The sequence below is a fragment of the Nycticebus coucang genome, chromosome 7 (assembly GCF_027406575.1).
Source record: "Nycticebus coucang isolate mNycCou1 chromosome 7, mNycCou1.pri, whole genome shotgun sequence".
Taxonomy (NCBI): domain Eukaryota; kingdom Metazoa; phylum Chordata; class Mammalia; order Primates; family Lorisidae; genus Nycticebus; species Nycticebus coucang.
The window spans coordinates 116803986-116825271 of NC_069786.1; the positions used below are offsets into that span (position 1 = coordinate 116803986).

Consider the following 21286-nt stretch of genomic DNA (forward strand, 5'->3'; position numbering starts at 1 on the left):
AAGCACTGCAGCCCTTGGTCCTCTGTATCACTCATTACACAGGGACTTCAGGCAAAGTCTGCCTTCCCACTATCACACAGAGAGACAGGGAAGTGAGCTGTAGCACTTTTATTGTTTCCTGACACCTCTGGTTTCCCTGTCTCCCCATCCCTGCCCAGGGTAAGGGAACACGCCTTCCAAGCTGTCCAAGGACACCTGCCTGGCCTGGTTCCTTCCTCCTAGTTACCTGCAGAGGAATGACTCTATGTGGGGCTGGGGAGAGAGTGGGCATCACCTTCCTCTCCCCTGGCAGAGCCTGAGCACCCACAGAGGAAATTGGGCCCTCAGCCTCCGCCCTACTTTTTCTGGGCCTCTATCAGGGCTGTGGAGGCAGGAGGGTAGGGATCAGTTAGGGGTGGAGCAAGGCATGGTATCTGAAGGGAATGCAGAGATTTGGGGTAGAGGTTGGGGCATCTCCTATGTGGAAGAGGAAAGAAATGGGACTAACTCAGGAGCCCCCTGCCCAGGTTGATGTTGAACTTGTTGAGATAGACAGAAGCCCGCTGGGTGGGGGTGGGGTGTGTGCAGGTTAGAGGCACACACCAGGGGCAGGTAAATGGGAAGGAGAGGGTGTTCAGGAGAGACAAACATGGTCCAAAGTCAGGACAGCATGAGAAACCCAGAGAGGAAGAGGGGCAAGGGATGTGGAAAAGTGAGAACAGCTGACTTGAGCCAAAAGGTTCTTGGTGAGAACTCAGTGTCCCCCTCTCCTCAGCCCTGGGTTTGATCCATCCCACCCCTCCCCCAACTCCACCTCCAACACATCCTCCACCCAACTGCCACCTGAAGTCCTAGAAACCCTCTCAGAGAAGTATCTTAGGCCACCAGTTCCCAGACGACCCCTCCTTCTGGCCAGCCAGCCTGCCCCTCTGACCTCTGCCCACTGGGCTTTACTCACCCTCTACCAGCAGCTGAGTGTGGGCGCTGTCCTGACCGGCCTGACAGCAGTAAGCGCCCTGGTCCTCAGGTTGCACGTCATGGATGACCAGGCTGTGGGTGGGGCCGTGGCTGCGCATCTCATATTTGTCTCCCGGGCACAGCTCGACCCCCTCCCGCAACCAGCACACGTGGCCCCCCAAGCGGGACACAGTTACTTCCAGCACTGCCCGGCGGCCTACCAGAACTGTCTTCTCGCGAGGGGGGCGGCGGCACATCTGGAGAGGCAATGCTGGGGATGAGGGGCGGGGGCTTAAGTTAATATGTACGTGCACGGCCCCCAGGAGGAAAGACGCAACTCCCTCCCTGCAGCCCCCACTGCTGGCCTCAAGTCTTCTTGCCAACAGTCCGTTCTTCTGTACCCTCAACCCAAAGTCTCCTCCCCCAGGAAACGCGCTGCCCTCCGTGACCTGCCCCAAGAGAGTCCCACGAGGGGAGGAAAAGGGAAGGAGAGAACGTTCCTAGGACCAGCGCCAGTCCGTTAGTCCCAGGGAAGGAGATGATGTTCCTTTCCCTGTCGCCTTAACCCCAGTTGCTTACCCTCCACCTCTAGGAGAGCCAAGGACTGGGCGGGTCCTGCATAGAAGCGGACTTCACCGGCGTCCTCAGCGCGCAACTCGCTCAGTACCAGAATGTGTTTCTTCCCTGGGGATGAGGGGGGCGCTAGCGAGGCCAGAGCCGCCTCTGAGGAGGGTTCAGGGATGAAGGTGGGGCCTGAGGAGGTCCCAGGGAGGACTCCGACGCCTTAAATGTGCGCTAGGGTGGGCGGAACTGGGATGCCGAGCCGGAAGAGGAGAGGTCCAGGACTCAGAGCTGGGGGCGGGAGGAGGGCCTGGAGGCGGGGCTTATCCTGGCAGGGCGTGGTCTCCCTGAGCCTGGGGCTAGAGAGGGTGATGGGAAGGCGGCCAGACCTTCCTGTCGGATGCGGACTCGGCCTTCGGGTCTCAGGGGGCGGCCTCCGAGCTCCCAGCGCCCCAGGGTCTCGGCCTCCGACACTGTGCATTCGAATGTAGCGCCGTCACCTTCGCGGGCGCTCACGGAGCGGAGCTCTGAGAGCACAGCCACTGTACGCTCTAGGGGACCGAATTGGGGTGTGAGACCGGGCGGGGCGGAACAGACCACGCCCCTCCCCGCCCCCTCCAGGGTCAGTCCTGGGGAAAGAACCTGTCCGCTACTCCTGGGCCCAAAGCAATTCCCTGCCCTCGCAACGCACTCTACCCACCGCGCACTGTCAGGCGGACAGGCCCGGCGCGGGTGGTCCCCACTGCGCAGCTGTAGGTCCCGGCGTCCAAGGGGCTGCAGCATCGCAGCTGGAGAAGGCGCCGCGTGCCGAGGGCCTGGAGCCGGAGCTGAGGGCTGGGGGTGAGCGCGTGCCCATCCTAGAGGCAAGAGGTGCAGAGGGTAGGAGCGTGCCGGGTTGGACACAGGCGGCGCCGGCCCTGGAAGGCGGAGGCGCCCTCTTGATGTTAAGTGGTATCTAGGCGCTTTTTTTGGGACACAGTCTCACTTTGTCGCCCTGGGTAGAGTGCTCTGGCGTCATAGCTCACAGCAACCTCAAACTCTTGGGCTCAGCCATTCTCTTTCCTCATCCTCCCGAGTAGCTGGGACCAGGCGCCTGCCACAACGTCCGGCTATTTTTAGAGACTGGGTCTCGCTCTAGCTCAGGCTGGTCTCGAACTCCTGAGCTCAGACGATCTGCCCATCTCAGCCTCTCAGAGTGCTGGGTTTACAGGCGTGAACCACCGCGCCCGGCTCTAGGAGGGTTTATGCGTATCTCCTGTTCCTACGCCTTTGGGCCTGCTCCAGGAACCTCTTTGTTAAGGTATCACCCTTTGGGGACGTTAGAGCCATGAAGAGGCACCACAGGCACAGGAAGCCCAGAGCCAGATACCGATCACATGGAACATGGGTGAAGATTCTGTAATTAGGCAAACCAGGATTCACATATGGGCTCCAGAGCCAGATACCGATCACATGGAACATGGGTGAAGATTCTGTAATTAGGCAAACCAGGATTCACATATGGGCTCCACCCCTTTTGTCTGCCTTCGGGCAGGTAACTTCACCTCACTGAACATCAGTGTCTTCACAAATGATAACAGACCTGCTTTCTAGGCTTGTAAGGATTAATGGATTAAATGTAACATAAATCTTGGCATACATGAGTATTAGTTGTTTCTGTTGGGGCATTATTTTTGTTATTACACTGAAATGGTTTAGGCTGGGGCTGGGTTCTGACCTTCTCCCAGGTAACATCCGCCAAGGTTTGGGAAAGCTCGCACTCGAATGTAGCTGTGTCGCCCTCCGTCACTTCTAGGTCCTGTGGCCCCCGCACAATGGTCACTGGGACCTCTGGGAGTGGGAGAGGGAGGACAATGCAGAGGGAATGGGGTAAGGGCAGGATCAGAACCCAGTGTGCAGGGACAAGCAGTCAGTAGTAGACACATTTAGACAAGGTCATCAGTGGAGGCCACTAGTAAGAGGGGGATGTGCTGAGGACAAATGATCCAAAAAGATACTAAGAATTAGTCAGTGGGTAACACAAAGGGCCAGGGAGTCAATGAGGAAGGAGTGGCCACCTGGGAGGCACACTTTAAGGTGGTTAGTGGGGGACATGCTGGAGGCCAGAGGAGAAAGGGGAAATGAGCAGAGTTGCCAGCAGAGCCACCTATAGGTGGGCATGGTCAGTGGGCCAGGTTTGGCTAGAGTGGACAATAGGAGACTCTGGTCAGTCAGGGCATGATGGGTTCAGAGAAGCCACTGCAGACCCTAGAGTAGGTGTGGTCAGTGGGGAACATGCTGGGACTTAAAGCAAAAATGGGGGACACTCAAGCAGAGTTACCAGTGGAGTCATCCCTAGGCACAGTCAGTGGGCTGGAGGGACTGGAGTGGTAACAGGCTACACTCAGGCAAGCAATGGGGGCCATGGCAGGCAGCGTGGTCAGTAGGGTCACAGAGTGGCTGGTAGGGCCACATGCAGGCAGGAAGACAGTAGGGACCACGCTGGTGTGGGTCATGAGGCAGTTGGGACTTGGGGTAGTCAAAGGATCCACACACAGGCAGTACGTCACCAGGGCTACACAGGGCCTAAGGGACAGGGAAGCCACACTGGGACAAGCATGGTCAGTGGGGGGCCACACAGGTAGAGGAGTCAGTAGTCACACCCAGGGGACTGTAGGGTCACACAGTTCACCAGGCAGGTTGTGGTCCTCAAGGCCACACCTCTCACAGTGAGTCTGGCTGCGCAGCGCAGGGAATCCACTGTGAAGGAGACACAGCCAGAGTCGGCCAAGCCTAGTCCATTCAGTACCAGACGGTGAGTATGGCCCTCCACATGAATGTGGCACTTGGGTCCCGGCTGAAGCCGGATTCCGCCTCGGGCCCACTCCCCAGTCACACCCTCCTGGGATAGCTCCAGCTGGAAGGAGGCACTGCCCCCCTCACTGACAGTCACATCTTCCAGAGGCCGAAGCATCCTCAATGGCTTTGCTGGTTGGGGGGAGGTAGGAGAGAGGGCAGATGAGGCCTCCAGCTCAGGCAGGAGCTTCAGGGGCTCACCACCCCTTGGCCCTCTGTCACCCAATACCCAACCTAAGGCCCTGCCAAAAGGGGTTCAGAACCAGGGAGCAGGAAGAAGGGAGCATGGCCAGTCAGATGTGGGGAGGGGGCCACACTGGGGTTAGGAGAGGACATAGAAAGAGGGTGAGGTATGGTTAAGAGATTTTGGAAGACTGGGTGAGGGATGCTGTGACACTAGAAGGAGAATAGAATTTGGAGTCAGACACACTGGGATTGGGACCTAACTCCACCACATAGTTGTGCACCGTGTGATTTTTGGCAAATTGCTTGACGTCTCTGGGCCCTAATTGTCCCCACTGTACAGAGTGAATAGTACTGTTACATGGGTTTATCACGACAATTACATTAATGAAATAAATTAGAAGAGAATATCACCAATGACAACCATTCACCAAGCTCTATGTGGGCATTTTTAAGTTAGTTAAAGGTGTGTGCTAATGGATTAAATGTTTTTTTTTTTGAGACAGAGTCTCAAGCTATCGCTCTGGGTAGTGCCATGGTGTCACAGTCCCAGCAACCTCAAACTCTTGGGCTCAAGCGATTTTCTTGCCTCAGCCTCGCAAGCAGCTGGGACTACAGGCGCCCGCCACAACGCCCAGCTATTTTCTTGTTCTTCTTGTAGTTGTCATTGTTGTTTTAGCTGGCCCAGGCCAGGTTCAAACCCACCAGCCTTGGTGTATGTGGCCAGCACCCTACCCACTGAGCTATGGGCACTGCCCCATAATCCCCATTTTTAAGGAGACTTGGCTCAAAGAGATTAGGTAACTCACATGAAGTCATACAGGCAATAGAGGGCCCCAGCTTGGTATGGGAGGTGTGGGTGCTATTTGCCAGCCATCTCTGTTTCTTACTTAAACGGGGCACATGGCTAAAGGATAAGCGTAGCAAGTCTTTCTGGAGTACAATGTTTATGTTTATAGCAAAGCCAACTTGGGAGTATGAAATGGAATGCAAAATCCACAGGGACTTCTAAGGTAAATAGAAAAACATTAGAAAAAGAAAAGTTTTGCTGGGCGGCACCTGTGGCTCAAGGAGTAGGGCACCAGCCCCATATACCAGAGGAGGCGGGTTCAAACCCGGCCCCAGCCAAAAACTGCAGAAAAAAAAAAAAAAAGAAAAGAAAGAAAGAGAAGTTTTGCTTTGGGCAGGCTGCTGCAGCTTCCTCAGTGGTGAGGGGCACTTTGGTGGGGGTCTGAAGGGTTCTTGGGGCATCCAGGAAGGGCTGTGCTATGGGGCAGGTGATGTGTTAGGACAGAACAGGGCACTCACGCCTCACGCTGAGCCTGGCCAGAGTACGATCATGATGGCTCTCACAGCCGTAGGTACCCTGGTCAGCCAGTATGACACCATGGATGAAGAGGCGGTGGATGTGGCCATCCTGGGCCATGGACAGGCGAGAGTCTTGAGTCAAGGGCTCCCCACCTCGCAGCCAGCGCACGGCCCCTGCTGTACCCACTCGGCCTGTCTCCACTTCAAGGCACACATCCTGGCCTTCCTCTGCCCGAACATCCTGCAGCCGCCGCAGGAACAACAGCTCCATCTCTGGTGCAGAAAAGTAAGGAGGCTTGAAGTCAGATGGGGGCTATAGGCTGGCCCCTGTACCATCCCACTAGCTTGTCCCCAGGCAGAAGGGCAAGGGTGCTGGGGCCGGGGCTGGGAGTATGGTACAGAGAACAGAGCATTTTGTCTCCACGAGCACACACCTCGAACATGGAGCCGGGCACTTGTGGCCGTGTTCCCTGCCCGTGCAGTCACAGTCCCTGAATCCCCAAGCTGGCAGCTTCGCAAAGTCAGGGTATGACTTGAGCCATTCTGGGCTATCTCCAGCTGGGGCCCTGGCGTGACAATGACCCCATTGCACAGCCAAGTGACATTAGCATCTGGTGGGGAGACTTCACACCGGAATGTGACATCATCGCCCTCATGGACAGTCAGTGGTGTCAGCTCCGAGACCAGCTTCACTGGCAGTGGCTCTGGGGAGGGGTATCGGACAGCAAGCTAGGCTTAGTTTTTCCCCCTTCCTCCTTTCATCCCCTCCTCAGGGTACGAACCCTCATTCCCCAAGCTGTTTAACAAATCTTTTGTGAGGACCTACTGTACGTCAGCCATGGGGGGTGTCTCAAAAGATATCCTGCCAACTCCCTGCCACTACTTTTAGCCAGCTCTTGTCAATCCTGGCCTGGCACCCCACCTCTCTGACTTACTAATAGCAGATCATTTGCCCTGAACCCTATTTATGGCATTTACTTGTCATGACAGGCCTATAAAACCAGCACTGTCCCCTCAAATGACAGAAGCCAAGTTGGAACCTGGGTGGGTTGACTGAGAGCTCCTGTTTTTAACCACTGGGTGGGCTATACTTCCTCCTATCTGAGGATATCGGGAAGAGGGAGCCCCAAGTCCTCATCCACATAATAGTCATGCTTGAACTGGGTGGAGCCAAAGGCAGGAATGGAGAGATGATGGGCCCTAGAATGGTGGGGGGTGGTCCTTGGGGTGCCAGGGCCCACAGGGTGTGAGGGTTGCACTATTACCTTCCACACTGACGAGGAAGATGCGGCTGTCCTGGGGTGTGTCGCACAGGTACTCGCCAGCGTCTCCGCTCCGTGCCCCCAGCACCCGCAGCACCTGCCTGGCCCCGTCCTGCTCCAGCTGCACCCGCCCCTTGCTGGCCAGTCGCTCCCCGTCCTTGTACCAGCGCACAGGGTCCCCCGGCCCGGAGAGGTGCACCACCAGCTCTAGGTCCCCTCCTAGGGTACTTCGAACCCTCGTCTGGGCTGCCTCGGGGGCCACCACCCGCACAGGGGGCTCTGTGGGGTCAGAGCTGAGGGTCACTGGGAGGAGAGGCTCGAGGCTATGAGGAAGGCAGTAGCAGGCAAGATGGGGTAAGACACTGACGGAGGTGTGGCAAGGGATGGACAAGGCATGCTCAAAAAGCAGGGTAACCTATGGTTTGGGGGCAATGCTCTCAGCCATTCTGCCCATGCTATACTCACCAGCCACCTGGACAGTGAAGCTGACGCTCGGGGCTCCTGGGGCTGCCCCAGACCGGCAGGTGTAGAGGCCTGAATGGGCTGGGCCTGCAGCCCGGATGCAGAGGACACGGCGGGGGCCCTCAGTGTGGAGCTCCAGGCCCTCATCCTCCTGCACCGGCCTCTCATTGTGGCTCCAGAACACAGGGGCACCAGCCCGGGACAGTTCACAGGTCAGTACCACTGGCTCTCCAGGAGCCACAAAAAGTGGGCTAGGGGCTGCCTCTGGGGCAAGGAACTGCACTGGTGACTCTGGACAAAGAGAGGAGGGTATCAGTCTCTGCTTGCCCCTGCCTCTCTGTCCTCGGCTGGCCAGGAGCACTCACCAGCCAGGCAGACGTTGAAGGTGATGGCCTCATCACGGGTCTCACACACATACTCCCCGGCATCCTCGGGCTGGGCATGCGGCAGAGTCAGGGTGCGGGCGGGCCCCTCGGCACCCAGCTGCAGGGTGTCTGATGCCTCCACCTCCAGGCCATCCTTGTACCAGCGCACCTGGGACCCAGCCGGAGCCACCTCACAGCGCAGCTCCACACGCCCTGGTGTCCCAAACTGTAGATCCAGGGAGCGGGCTGCTGGGTGCACAATCCTCTCCGGTGGGGCTGGTGGGTGGGCAGAGAGACAGGCACGCTTGCTGGGCCAGCTGGCCTCTCCCTGCCTCACCCACCAGATGCTCAGTCCTCTCTCCCTGCTGTGCTAAGCACACTGCAGCTCCTTTCTCAGTTATTGACCAACCCCAGGAGGTGCGCCTCTGTTGCCTACATTCTACAGATGAGGACCTGAGGCCTCTTCAGAAGAAACTGACTTGCCCGAGATCACACAGAAAGAGGCAGACTCACATCCAGATCCACTTGACCCAATGCAAACCCCACTCTACACCCACCCCCATTTCGTATCTCCTTTCCCTGCTTTGCCTCCAATGCATTCATCACTTCCTGGCAAACCATCTGTTTTACTTATTTTTTGTCTGTCCACCCTCACTAGAGTGCAAGCTCCATGAAGGCAGGAGGTGTTGTCTTATTGGCTCACTATAATATCCCCAACTTAGAACAGTACCCAGCATGTAGAAGTTACTCAGTAAGTATCTGTTAGACGAATGAATGAATGGTCCTAAAGGCTGGGTTCCCTCCCACCAGGCTTCACTGTCCTGACCTGATTCTGGACTCTCTGATGGCTGAGAATGAGGGGACTAAAGGAGAAGCCATTGAGGGCTAGTTGGGTGCCTGTCCCTCAGCCCTCTAGCCGCCTGCTTCTACCTTTCTAGGGTTCCCTATAGACTGCCCACCTGTGACGGTGACAGTGAAGAAAGCTGAGTCGTCTCCAGCATCACACACAAACTCGCCCCCATCCTTGGGCAGGGCAGCTGGCAGCACCAGGCGGCAGCGTGGCCCATCCCTCTCCAGCACAAGGGCCTCGCTCTCCTCTACCTCCAGCCCATCCTTGTACCAGCGCACAGGAGCATCCTCCTGGGACAGTTCACACATCAGCACCACACACTCCAAGGTCACAGCAATCAAGGTCACTTCATCCCGGGGGTATATGATTCGCACTGGAGGCTCTGCAGAGTGGGGACAACCACAGGCTGTCACAAACTCACCGTTAGCCACCCTGGAGCCACTTGGCAGCATGAAGTCCTTGTCACCCACATGATAGTAAGAGTAAAAAGTATAACCATAATAAGCAATAATAGGTCCACAAACTGTTCTCTGAAATCCCTGGAGCCAGAAGTGTTACAGAATGCAGAATGCTTTGGATTCCAGAAAGATGCATTTATCATGTCATGTGCTTACCTTGGCCCCCACTATAGTGGAGCATCCTCCATCATCATTCATGTCAACACTGTTGTGCTATAACATGTAACATTCTCCCTAAGCAGGATATATTAAAAGATATATCCATCTTATAGATATAAAGACAGACCTCTACTCACCCTAAGCTGAATAATTAAAGAGTAGAAATAGCTTCACAGCAGTCAAGCTCAGGTTTTACTGAAATGACTTTGAATACCAAATTTATAAAAAGCTGTTTGAGTTTTTTTGAATTTCAGAATTGTGGATAAAGGATGCTGGATCTGTAATAGCAAACACATACCGCTTCCCAAGGCTCCAGGAGACAGTCCTAAGCACTAGACTTAGGAACCCTCACAGCAACCCTAGGAGGTTAAGTATTGTTTTATCCTCCATTTTGCAGGTGAGAGAACTGGGGCACAGAGTGATTAAGCAACTTCCTTAAGGTCACAACTGGCTACACCTATCCTAAGACAGGAGGAAGAAATGCTATCTGCTAAATACAGGCTCAGACTCTGCAGGCGGTGGTAAGCATCCCGAGTCAATGTTTGCTGGAACACAGTAATGCTTTTTGCATCTGTGCATGAGATTTGTCAACAGCTGTCTCAGTTCCCCAGGGATGCTAAATGCTTGTTCTGGGAGCTCATTTCCAAGCACTCATCATTTCTCCATAGAAAGAAGGCAGGTCAGTACTGGAGGTGACCAGTGCCTTGAGCCCAGGCCTGCTCACACCCTCATGCAGAATCTTCAAGTCTCCAGGAGACTTCAGCGGTCCTTTAGTGTTTGGCCCCCTTGCGGCTGGGCGGAGGAACTGCTAGCTTCCCGATTTTGCAGTGGTGCATGGGCCAATGCTGGCCCGCACAACCCTCCTTCCCAAATGGGCTTGCTCTAAGAGGCTAGAGGATGCAGGCTGGGTATCTGAGGCCCAGCAAGGCCAGGAGATTGTAAAGTGAGGCTGCTCAAGGATTTGGGAGGATGGGATGGGATGGTGGGTGAGCATAGGTGCCTGCATGGACCTGGGACCTCAGCCTGGCATCAGACTTGTTCACTCAGCCCTGGAACAGAGGTGTTGTTTGTGTGAACTTCCTCGTGAAGAGTCTGGTGTTTCCTGTGGAGCTCAAGTATAGGAATTTGTGCACGTGGGGCCATTATGTCTGGCCAGGACTTGGGTTGGGAGAGGATGAAGGTGATGCCCTACAGGACAGAACGTGTGCAGAAGGCCTCTTTTGCACTGTGGCTTATGTGTACCAGGCTGCAGTATCTGGGCTGCATGGAGTGGGGGGCACCTAAGCAGCTCAGCCTGGGCTAGGGCAGGGCAAAAGAGAGGGTGACAGGGCTTGTGCCAGCAGAATAGGTATTCCAGTGCAGCCATGAGGGTTCTTCTGTGTCACCCAGAGAGGCCCAGACAGCCCTACAATCCTTGACCCCACACACTGAACTGTAGCCCGAGTCTCTGGCACTGAATCATCCGTAACTGTTCTGTGCTTTTTCCCACCTTGAACACCCTCCCTCACCACCAACACCCCACCCCCTCCAGCTCAGCTCCTACTCAAGTTTAACAGCTTTGAAGGGATTTCCTGCAGCCCAGAGAGCAGCACCCAGCAGCTCCCAGCGTTGGGGTCTCTATGGTGACCCTCAACAACACTAAGACCTTGCATGCTATGGGAGTAAAAGACCATGTTTATCCGGGTGGCGCCCGTGGCTCTGGGAGTAGATGCCAGCCCCATATACCAAGGGTGGCGGGTTTAAACCTGGCCCCGGCCAAACTGCAACAAAAATATAGCCGGGCGTTGTGGCAGGCACCTGTAGTCTCAGCTATTCGGGAGGCTGAGGCAAGAGAATCGCCCAAGCCCAGGAGTTGGAGGTTGCTGTGAGCTGTGTGATGCCACGGCACTCCACCGAGGGCAAAAAAGTGAGACTCTGTCTCTACAAAAAAAAAAAAATAAGACCATGTTTATCTATAAACTGCTGGCTCCCATGCATAGAATGGTAGCTTTCTCTGAGGCCCTCCCTGACCCTCCTGCTCTGCTCTCCTGAGCCCTCTGTCCTCACAGCACTTATCATCAGGTGTCACTGTACATTTATTTGCATGTTTATTGGTTTAACACAGGGGTCGCAAACTCAAATGCCTGAAGGGGTCAGGTTGGTTAGGTCAGTGGCTGCAGCTGTTGGAGAGACAGAAAGGAATAGCAGGAAGTGGGAAGAGGAATGTGGGCCCCAGGTACAGGGCAGCGGCTACTCAGTGCCAGCCGTTCGTCTCCATGGGGGGAAGCGTGACCAGAGCCGCCGGTTCTTCGGCTTTTTCAAGAGGACGCATAACTCCAGATTGTTATTTGAACTGTCCTGACTTTGGTAAGACTCTGCAGGCCAAACAAAGCACATGTGTGGGCTGCATGGGGGCCCCGGGACTGCCCGTTTGCGACCCCTGGTTAATGGCTGCCTCCTTGCTAGACTGACAGCTCCCTGAGAACATTACTCACCAGTGACGCTCAGCACCTGGCTCAGACAAAGTGCTTAATAAGTGAGCTGGTGGTACGTGGCCAGTCCTGGCTTGGGGACCAGAAAGGGACCCTGAGTTCTTCCCAGCAGAGACCTTGGCACATGCACCCCCAAGCCACACCTCCCTCTCCCCAGTGTGCTAACAGAAAATGTGCGACCAACTCCCCCAGGGCTCAGGCCTGTCCTCTGCTGACCCTGGGGAGTTGGGGTGGATGCACACCTGTAACAGTGACAGTGAAAGAGGCCGACTCATCATCAATTTCACACAAGTACTCGCCGGAGTCCTCCATCTGGACAGCAGGCAGCACCAGGCGGCGGACGGTGTCTTCCTTCTGCAGGAGAAGGGCGGGACTCTCCACTACCTCCTCACCGTCCTTGGTCCAGCGCACCTCAGCCCAGGGCCGGCACAGCTCACAGGTCAGCACCACACGCTCCAGGCGCACGGCTGCCACGTACACCTTGCCACTGGGGTACACAATCCATGAGGAAACATCTGGAGGACAGGGACAGATGCCATTGGGCATGAGGGGCAGGCTGGTTGTGCCCTTCTGCCCTCCCTGATCCAGGGCTGTTCTCTACTCCTGGACGCTAGAGCATGTGCTAAAGGGGAGCCTCCTTTGGAATGTGGCTCACAACAGCTTAGCCAGTTACAGCTAGAGACACATGGTCCCCTCAAAATAGCCATCATGGCCAGCAAGACAAACCCACAATATGAAGAGTATGAACAGTAGGACTGGGGAAAAGACAGTTGGATCCTCACTAGTAGCTGTGGTCTCCAGGACTCGGAGATCTTCTGACCACTGTTGAGCCTAGGACTACCTCCCCTAGACCCTGCCCTGCAACAGATTTGCACCCCCTAAGTTTCCCTTGGTAGGGGTCTTCAGGAGAATAGAGAAGGCAGGGCTTCCCTGGTGACAGGTGTAGCTATGACCAATGTGCTCATAGCAACACATTTCTTGAGTTTGATTAGATTGTGGGTGGAGGAAAGAGAGGAGGTCCGATCAGCTAGGGGAAGGGTAGCTGGGGCTGGGAACAGTGACCCAGGAGTGAAAGTGTGAAGTTGTTCCAGCAGGTGTGTCCCACTTTGACCTGCCAGGCCAGGCCCCCCACCTGTGATGGTGACGGTGAAGTAGGCACGCTCCTCTCCAGCAACGCACTGAAACTCGCCCCCATCTTGGGGCTGGGCAGCAGGCAGCACCAGGCGGTGATGAGGCCCTTCACTTTCCAGCACCATGAAGTCACTGTCCTCCACCTCCTGCCCGTCCTTGTACCAATGCACAGGGGCATCCTCCCGGTCCACCTCACATGTCAGCATGACGCACTCAGAGGTGATGGCATGTACAAACACATGCTCTTGGGGGTCCACAATGTGCACGGGGGGATCTGGGAGGGGAGCAGAGGTGTGGTCACACAGACACACCCCACACAGGACATGAGATATCATCTCCACATAGGAGGGCACTGAAGAGGGCTAAGACCACACTGTGTTAAGGGCGTGGGACAATGACATGGGATACTGAGTGCATGGCAGGAGATCACATGGCAGCTGAGTGCTCCTCTGTGGGTCTCCTCTGGCTAGATAGAGACATGGAGTGAGGGAGGCTCAGAGGCTCAGGGTTGGCACAGTGGCAACCAGTTTGTCCAGGCTGACGGGAGGTGACTATCACCAGCCATATCAGGGCTATGCTTGCTACTTCTATTACAAGAAAGCCCTCAGGATGGGCAGGAGGTGTAGACCAATCTAACAAATGCCAGCAGTGGGACAGCCTCTCCTTACAGCGAATTTGGGCAGAGCACAGGACCTCCTTCCTGGCAATAGTATTGCAGACAGAACTTCCCATTTAAGTGAGAAGATATAGCTCGGCGCCTGTAGCGCAGTGGTTACAGCACCAGCCACATACAACAAGGCTGGCAGGTTCAAACCCGACCAGGGCCAACTACAACCAAAAAATAGCCGGGCACTGTGGCAGACACCTGTAGTCCCAGCTACTGGGAGGCTGAAGCAAGAGAATCGCTTAAGCTCAGGAGTTTGAGGTTGCTGTGAGATATGATGCCACGGCACTCTACCGAGGGCGACATAGTGAGACCCTGTCTCAAAAAAAAAAAAGTGAGATGGGTGGGTTCCATCATTCCCTCCCAGAGTCAGCACTTGTTAAGAGAGGCTCCCAAGGCTCCACGCTGGAAATTCTGGCTCCAGAGAGTCCAGGGGACCGGGCATATGCATTTATAAAGCTTCCGGGATGGTCCTGAAGCAGCCAGACTACACACTGCCTTGTGAAAACCAAGTGACGCTATTCTTAATACATCTGTTGCCTTTGACCTCCTCTGAGCTGTGGTTTGCTGGCTGTGACAGTAAGTGGGAGGTCACATACCCTCTCAGAGCCTCAAATTAGATTGCTCCCCATCTAGTTGTAAAGATGAAATTCAAGTGTGTATTGGAAGTGCTTAGCCTAGTGCTTGACTCAAAAGTAGCTGCCCAGTCAATGTCCACTCCTATCTTGCCTCCTCTTAATTGCATTTTCTCCCCCGCAACCCTGCATGGGGTATGTGGAGTACAAATGTGCTAGAAGGTATCAGTGCCTGACAGGGGTACGCAGCAAGCCCAGAGTGATATGGAACACGTCCACTGGCTCATTCTCTCCCTGGAAGGGACCCCACCTCAAGCAGGCAGACTAGGGGGCTAGGGCTTGCATGGATCTCAGCAACAGCCTCCACTGGAGGAGCCCAGGCTAGGACGGTTCCTGACCTCGGATGGTAACGCTGAAGAAGGCAGAGACTCCTTCCGTTCTGCACTCAAACTCGCCACTGTCTCGCACTTCAGCCTCGGGCAGGATCAGGCGGTGTTTGCGCCCATCCATCTTCACCACCAGTGACTCGCTTTCCTCCACCTTCTGCCCATCCTTGTACCAGGTCGCTGGGAAGTCCGCCCGTGAGAGCTCACAGGTCAGCACCACCCTTTCTGAAGTTGTGAAGTTCAAGGACACCTTTTCCTGAGGGCTCAGGATGTGCACTGGGCTCTCTGTGTGGGAAGAAGCGTGGATAAGCACCCCTCTCTCCAGTGCATGTGCTCTCAGGGTAGAGGTAGATGCATCAGGAAAGGTGGCTGCTGTGAACATGTTTGTTGGGGTTTTAAAAAATAGGTTTGGGGCAGTGTCCCTAGCACAGTGGGTAGGGCGTGGGCCACATACACCCAGGCTAGTGGGTTCGAACCCAACCCAGGCCAGCTAAACAATAACTACAACGGAAAAACAGCCAGGCGTGGTTGGCACCTATAGTCCCAGCTACTTGGGAGGCTGAGGCAAGAGAATCACTTAAGCCCGAGGTTAAGGCTTGAGGTTGCTGTAAGCTGTGATGCTATAGCACTCTACCAAGGGCGACACAGTAAGTCTGTCTCAAAAAAAAAAAATAAATAAAAAATAGGTTTGGGCTCATCTACCAACTTGTAAGAGTAATGGTTTTACTGTGCATAAGAATTCTTAGGGTGGGCGGTGCCTGTGGCTCAGCGGGTAGGGCGCCGGCCCCATATGCCGAGGGTGGCGGGTTCAAACCCAGCCCTGGCCAAACTGCAACAAAAAAAAAAAATAGCCGGGCGTTGTGGCGGGCGCCTGTAGTCCCAGCTACTTGGGAGGCTGAGTCAAGAGAATCGCCTAAGCCCAAGGATTTGGAGGTTGCTGTGAGCTGTGTGACGCCACGGCACTCTACCGAGGGCGATAAGGTGAGACTCTGTCTCTACAAAAAAAAAAAAAAAAGGAAAAAAAAAAAAAAAGAATTCTTAGGGAGCCTGCTAAAAATGTAGAATTCCTGGACCGCTAAACTTGCAGGCCCTCCAGGTAATTCTCATGTTGAGATCCTGGATCACATTTTGGAAATGCTGCTCTGGTTGCCCTGATTGCGATGCTGAAAGCTACTCACCTCAAGGCCCCACGGTTGGGTGCCAATGGATTCCTTGATTGGCCTTATCAACTTCAGCAGTGGTGAGATGTCAAATGCTGGCATGTTCCTTGAACTTTCACCACCACCCCCAATTTCCCCTGGAGGGAAGCCTCATTCACTCTCCTTCCCCATTTCAACAGATGGCATAGACTCCCTGGGTTCATAATCCAGCACCACCTCTCATTAGGCTTTGTGACTTCAGCCAAATCACTTGACCGCTCTGTGCCTCACTTTCCCTATCTAGAAAATAGGGATAGCAAAATAACCTATCTTATGGAGAGGATTGTGTTAATGTCTGTGAAGTGATTAGGACTGCTGGCATGTAGGAAATTGCTATGACAATGGCGGCTATTAGATAATAGGGCAGGTGAGGAGTCAGGGACTAGCGGGCAAAATCTGTGCCTCTCAAATCAGATGACAAACATCACAGAATTTTGTAAGCCACGAGTACCTTAGAGAATTGAGGAATGATGTTGACAAAGATAACAAGGGTTGCCCTGCCTGTTGCATAGGGGTTGAAATTGGCCTTCTGAACCTGAGCCCTCAATCTGAGCCCACTGTAGATGGATGATCTTTACCCTCCTGGCCCAGAAGTGAGAAATGGGAACAACATCAGACTTTGCTGTTTTGACCCTCTACCCACCCAAGTCCCTACCAGCACCAACCTTGGATGGTGAGGGCAGCTGAGTCCTGCACACCAGGGCAGCTGAAGCCCACCAGGGCCCCACTGTCCTCATGCTTCACTGCTTGCAGGATCAGTCTGTGCTGCAGGCCCTTCTGCTCCACACGGTAGCGCAGGGCCCCAGGGGCCACCTGGCCCTCTGGCTTATTACTCTTGAGCTCTTCCCCATTAAGGAACCAGGTGCCCTGGATGATGGTGGAGAGATCAAGGGAGAAAACAGCATCTTCCCCAGCGTATACTTGCACATCCTCCAGACCTGCGACCAGGCGAGCTGTGGGCACTGAGGCAGGGACAGAGTATAGCCATCAGAACAAGAAAAGGTAGCAGAGGGCAAAGGTTAGTGGATGGAGGGCATATGAGAGGACAAGCATTGAGGGCCCAGGGAGGGGAGGAGGGGTGATGGGGGGGACACGACTTTGGGTGTGGCTATTGATGGGCAGGGTTGGGCAGGACTGACTCACCGAGGTGAGCAGAACCATGGAACACAACGTGGGGACTGCGGCCATGTTCGCTGACCGTGCAGACACGGAAGCGGTAGTCACCCTCCGAGGGTACACAGTCCCCTGGCACCTCCACAGCTCCGGCTTTCTCAATGCTGAAACATTGGATCCAGTCTTCGGAGCCCACCTCTTGCCGCTCCAACCGATAGATGAAAGGGGTCTCAGGAGCTGGGTCAGGTGCCTTCCAGGTCAACAGGACCGTGTTCTTGTGGCCCTTGAACATTTCTACCAACACAGGGGGTCCTGGGGGACTGTGCTTGACACCTGAGACCAAGGCAGAGATTGTGTTCCAGGCTTGCTCAGGCAGCCATAGCCCTTCCCCCCTAAATCCACTTCATCAACACAGCTCTAGCGTCTGGTCACCCTCCTGCCCTGTCCCTCCTGACTAGGGGCCTTACTGCTCTCACATTTGACTCTAAGCAGAGTGGTGGTACGGGAGTTGCCCAGGCTAAATGTGACTTCCCCAGCATCCTCTCGGGTGACTCCTGGAAGGACCAGGGCATGCATGTGGCCAGAGCTGGTCTGGCAAGTGGCTGGGAGCTCCTCCCCATCGCGGCTCCAGCGCCCCTCAATCCCAGCCTCTTGCGTCTCCACCAACAGCACTGCATTCTCTCCCTCTAAGACATCAAGCTTCCGGGGCAGCCGCTTCAGGATGGGCCCTGAGAAGAGGACAGGAATACATCAGCCTGGACTCAGAGCACCAGCCTCAGCCTCAGCCTCCGCCCTGCTGGCTAGCTGACCTTTGACTGTCACGTTGGCCACAGTGCGCACCCGGCTCCGCATCTCACACAGGTAGACACCATCATCATCCGCCTTCAGCCTATGGATGATGAGGCGCCGGACGGTGCCCTCTTCAATCTGCTCATACTTCCGACAAGGCAACAGTCGTTGGTCCTCGCGGAACCAGGCCGTGGGGATGCGGGAGTTGGGTACTTTACACTCCAGCACAGCAATCCCATTCTCCCTGCCCTCCACATCCTGCAGGGGCCTTGTGAATCGGAGGCGGGGCTCTACAGAGAGGGGAAAGACAAGAGGTTCTGGAGATGGGCCAAACAGGGAGGAGAACTCCTAAACACACCTTCACTCCTGGACTGCTCTTTGCCCATGGCCAGCAGACTTGGGAATTACAGAAAAATTACCAGAATGAAAGTCAGATAGCCTAAATTCTCATCTGGCCCTGACACTTACTAGCTACATCACCCTGAGAAAATCCATCTGAGGCTCGGCACCTATAGTTCAAGCAGCTAAGGCACCAGCCACATACACCAGAGCTGGCAGGTTTGAATCCAGCCTGGGCCTGCCAAACAACCATGACAACTACAACCAAAAAATTGCCAGGCATTGTGATGGGTGCCTGTTGTCCCAGCTACTTGGGAGGCTGAGGCAAGGGAATCACTTAAGTAGTTGGAAGTTGCTGTGAGTTGTGATGCCATGGCACTCTACCTAGGGCAACAGTTTGAGGCTCTGTCTCAAAAAGAAAAAAAATGGAAAGCCATTTGCATGTCGTTGGGCCTCAGTTTTCTTACTTGTAAAAGAGGGAATGAGAGAGGCTGACTGATCAGTGATCTTCAAACTGCTCTTCAGAGTCCCTAAGAGGCACCTCATAATAGTCTGTAGAGGTCTGAGTTGAATTTGAAGTATTTGAACTCCTTTCAAAATTGTATTTAAAAACAAAACAAAACAAAACAAAACACAATGTTGGAAACAACTGGAGGGTTAACTTGGGTTGCTAGAGAAGCAAGTTTTTTGTACAGCTCTGGCAAATGCCTCTTGCCTGCCTGCTGGGCTTTTCTTTCCTAATGGAGCTTCAGTTCAGCAGCGGCCTGGACAGTTTGTGCACATCAAGCTGTACCAGTGAGGTCAGCAATGCCAGGTGCTACACACTTGATTTTGTGCCAGGCAAGACTCATGAGAAATTACCAATCCTCTTCTCCAAGAGAAAAGTTGCACAAAAATCAGGGAAGGTGTAATCCCTTGAGTTGTGATGAAATCCTATGAGGAAGACCTTTAACTTTCATTTTGAGTTTGGGATTTTTTTCCCTTTGAATTTTCTGTTTATGGGTAATGTAATCATTTATTAGATGTAACTTAGAAATCAAATTTTCTCTCCTTCACCTTTCTTTTCTTTCAAATCTGGGGATCAGATTGTTTAGTAAAAGAATAGACAAAAATTGCAGGACATTTGTCCTCTTCAAGTCTACCTTTCCAGTGAATCTGCTATTTGTCAAGGTCACATTTGCAGTTGGGCCTTCCAAAGAGTTCAAAGACTAGACCCACTATGGAAACACTGGGTGTTCAGCCCCTTCAAATGTGTGTATTCAGTAAAACAGACCGTTCTCACTGATTAGCTTTGAAAGTACGCATTATAAATTCAGACCTAGAGATTTACATTCTTAAAATACTCCTTGACTGTCTCACATACTGGGGTTCCAGATGCGGAAGCAAGAGTGGATGAGGCTGAAAACCACTAGAAGAGTCGTAGGGCCCTCAAGGTTTGTAAATCAACTATGTTTGATTTTTTCCACCATCTCCCTCAGAATCACTTGCGGAGTTCGTTAAGAAATTGTTGGTACCTTGAAGACCTACTAAATCTGTATCTCTGAGGAAGGGGGGGTAGGCCACAGGAAATAATGGTATTTTTGTTGTTGTTGTTGCATTTTTTGGCTGGGGCCGGGTTTGAACCCGCCACCTCCAGGCACCAGCCAGAAATAATGGTATTTTAATATTTCCGCGGACCCTCCCACTTCCAGTCGTCAGGGCATCTGGGCCGCCTGCTGGGATACCTTTGACATGCAGCTGCACGGCGCTAAGCGTCTGTCCCGCCGAGTTGCGCGCCGCGCACACGTAGAGCCCACGGTCCTTGGCCTGGCAGTAGAGCACCTTGAGCACGAAGCCACCGTCACGGTCTCGGTACATAAGGCGGCGGCGGTCAGGGAGCAGCGGGCGGCCCTCCCAGTGCCATTCGATCTCTGGCTCGGGCTTGCCCATCACGTAGCAGCGGAACTTGGCGTGCTTGCCCTCGTTCACCCAGAAGGTCTTGGGCGCGCACTTGAGCGGCTCCACCATGGGCGCGGGAGCCTCGTCCGGGTCCTCGGGCGGGCTCTCCGGAGGCTGGTGCACCTGGAGCAGCGCGCCGGCCTGCGCGTGGCCGTGCGCGTTGCGGGCGTGGCACACGTAGACGCCCGAATCCGGCAGCCGCACCGCTAGGATGCGCAGCGCCAGGCTCGTGCCCGGGCTACCCTCGGCGCGGCCCGGCTCCAGCGCGAAGTGACTGCTGTCCCACACTTCGTCCAGAGCCATCCCGTCCTTCTCCCAGTACAGTGTGGGCTCGGGGAGGCCCCCCACCTGGCACGTCAACACCACCTCCACCCCCCGCAGCACCCACTGGGACCGCGGCCCGGTCAGAAACACCGGGGCGCCCTCCCCGGCCCCCGGCGGCGGCAGTGGGTGTTCCAGGGGCTGGGGCTGGGGCTGGGGCTCGGGCTCGGGCTCCGGGGCCGGCGGCTCCAGCACGGTGACCGCGGCTGCTGCGTAGGCCTCGCCGGCCGCATTGCGGGCGCGGCACACGTAGACCCCCGCGTCGGTGGGCAGCGCGCCGCTCAGCAGCAGGCCGTGCTCAGCACCATCCTCTGGGAAGCTCAGGCGCTCCGAGGCCGCCAGCTGCTGGCCGCCCTTCTCCCACACGACAATAGGAGGAGGTTCCCCCAGGACCACGCACTTGAGCTCGGCCTCGGCTCCACTTACCACCCGCACAGGCCGCGGGAAACGCAGGAAGCATGGGGGGCTCCCCTGATCCCCTGAACCTGCCTTCATCGCGGAGGCCGCAACGGCGCGGGGAAACGGCGGGCGGCGGGAGCTGCAGAGGCCAGGAGCAGCGGCGAGAACCCTGGAGGCAGGGCACGTCCGGGACCGAGTGCGGGGACCCGCGGAGCTTTCCTCTGGTCGCCCGCTCTCAGATCGCCTCCTTACCCTCAGTACTGAGCCGCAGCTGTGCGGCGGTGGCGGCGATTCCCGGCCGGAGCCTAGAGCTCAGGGGGCAGTCCTTCCTGTTTGTCTTTGCAGCCAGGGGCCCCTCAGCTCCTCCGCCCGCGGCCTGGCTTCCTGCTCTTAGGAGCCTCTCTTCCCAGCCCCCTCCCACAGCCTGGGCCTCTTTCCCCTCCTCCCTCCCACCTCCAGCCGCCAGGTCCCCAACTGCCCGCCAGGCTTGGGCCTGAGTGGCAGAGGCGCCTGCAGCTGCCAATCCCAAAAATATTCTCTGATGACACAGCTGGAAGACAAGAGCCCAGACTGGTTCCTCGG

General features: G+C 55.3%; 1 protein-coding gene across 6 annotated transcripts; it reads right to left on the reverse strand.

Moving 5' to 3' along the window:
- Positions 1-93: 93 nt before the first annotated feature.
- On the reverse strand, positions 94-21111 carry OBSL1 (obscurin like cytoskeletal adaptor 1). Of its 6 annotated transcripts, XR_008381198.1 has the most exons (22): positions 19771-21111; positions 17728-17997; positions 17395-17646; positions 16949-17251; positions 16471-16767; positions 14619-14891; positions 12983-13255; positions 12093-12365; positions 8872-9144; positions 7913-8188; positions 7551-7838; positions 7089-7364; positions 6258-6527; positions 5824-6096; positions 4198-4464; positions 3215-3327; positions 2198-2354; positions 1887-2048; positions 1516-1620; positions 1158-1207; positions 938-1029; positions 94-226 (listed from the first exon to the last, which is right to left on the reverse strand). XR_008381198.1 is itself a non-coding variant. In XM_053597088.1 (21 exons), exons 1-21 carry the CDS (start codon positions 20798-20800, stop codon positions 219-221), a joined length of 5709 nt encoding a protein of 1902 aa, XP_053453063.1. In that variant the 5' UTR covers positions 20801-21111; the 3' UTR covers positions 94-218. The 6 variants fall into 6 exon arrangements, 5 of the variants coding, with proteins under 5 accessions (XP_053453063.1, XP_053453065.1, XP_053453064.1 ...); XM_053597088.1 differs by having other exon boundaries at positions 938-1207; XM_053597089.1 differs by lacking the exon at positions 94-226 and having other exon boundaries at positions 519-1029.
- Positions 21112-21286: the final 175 nt, after the last annotated feature.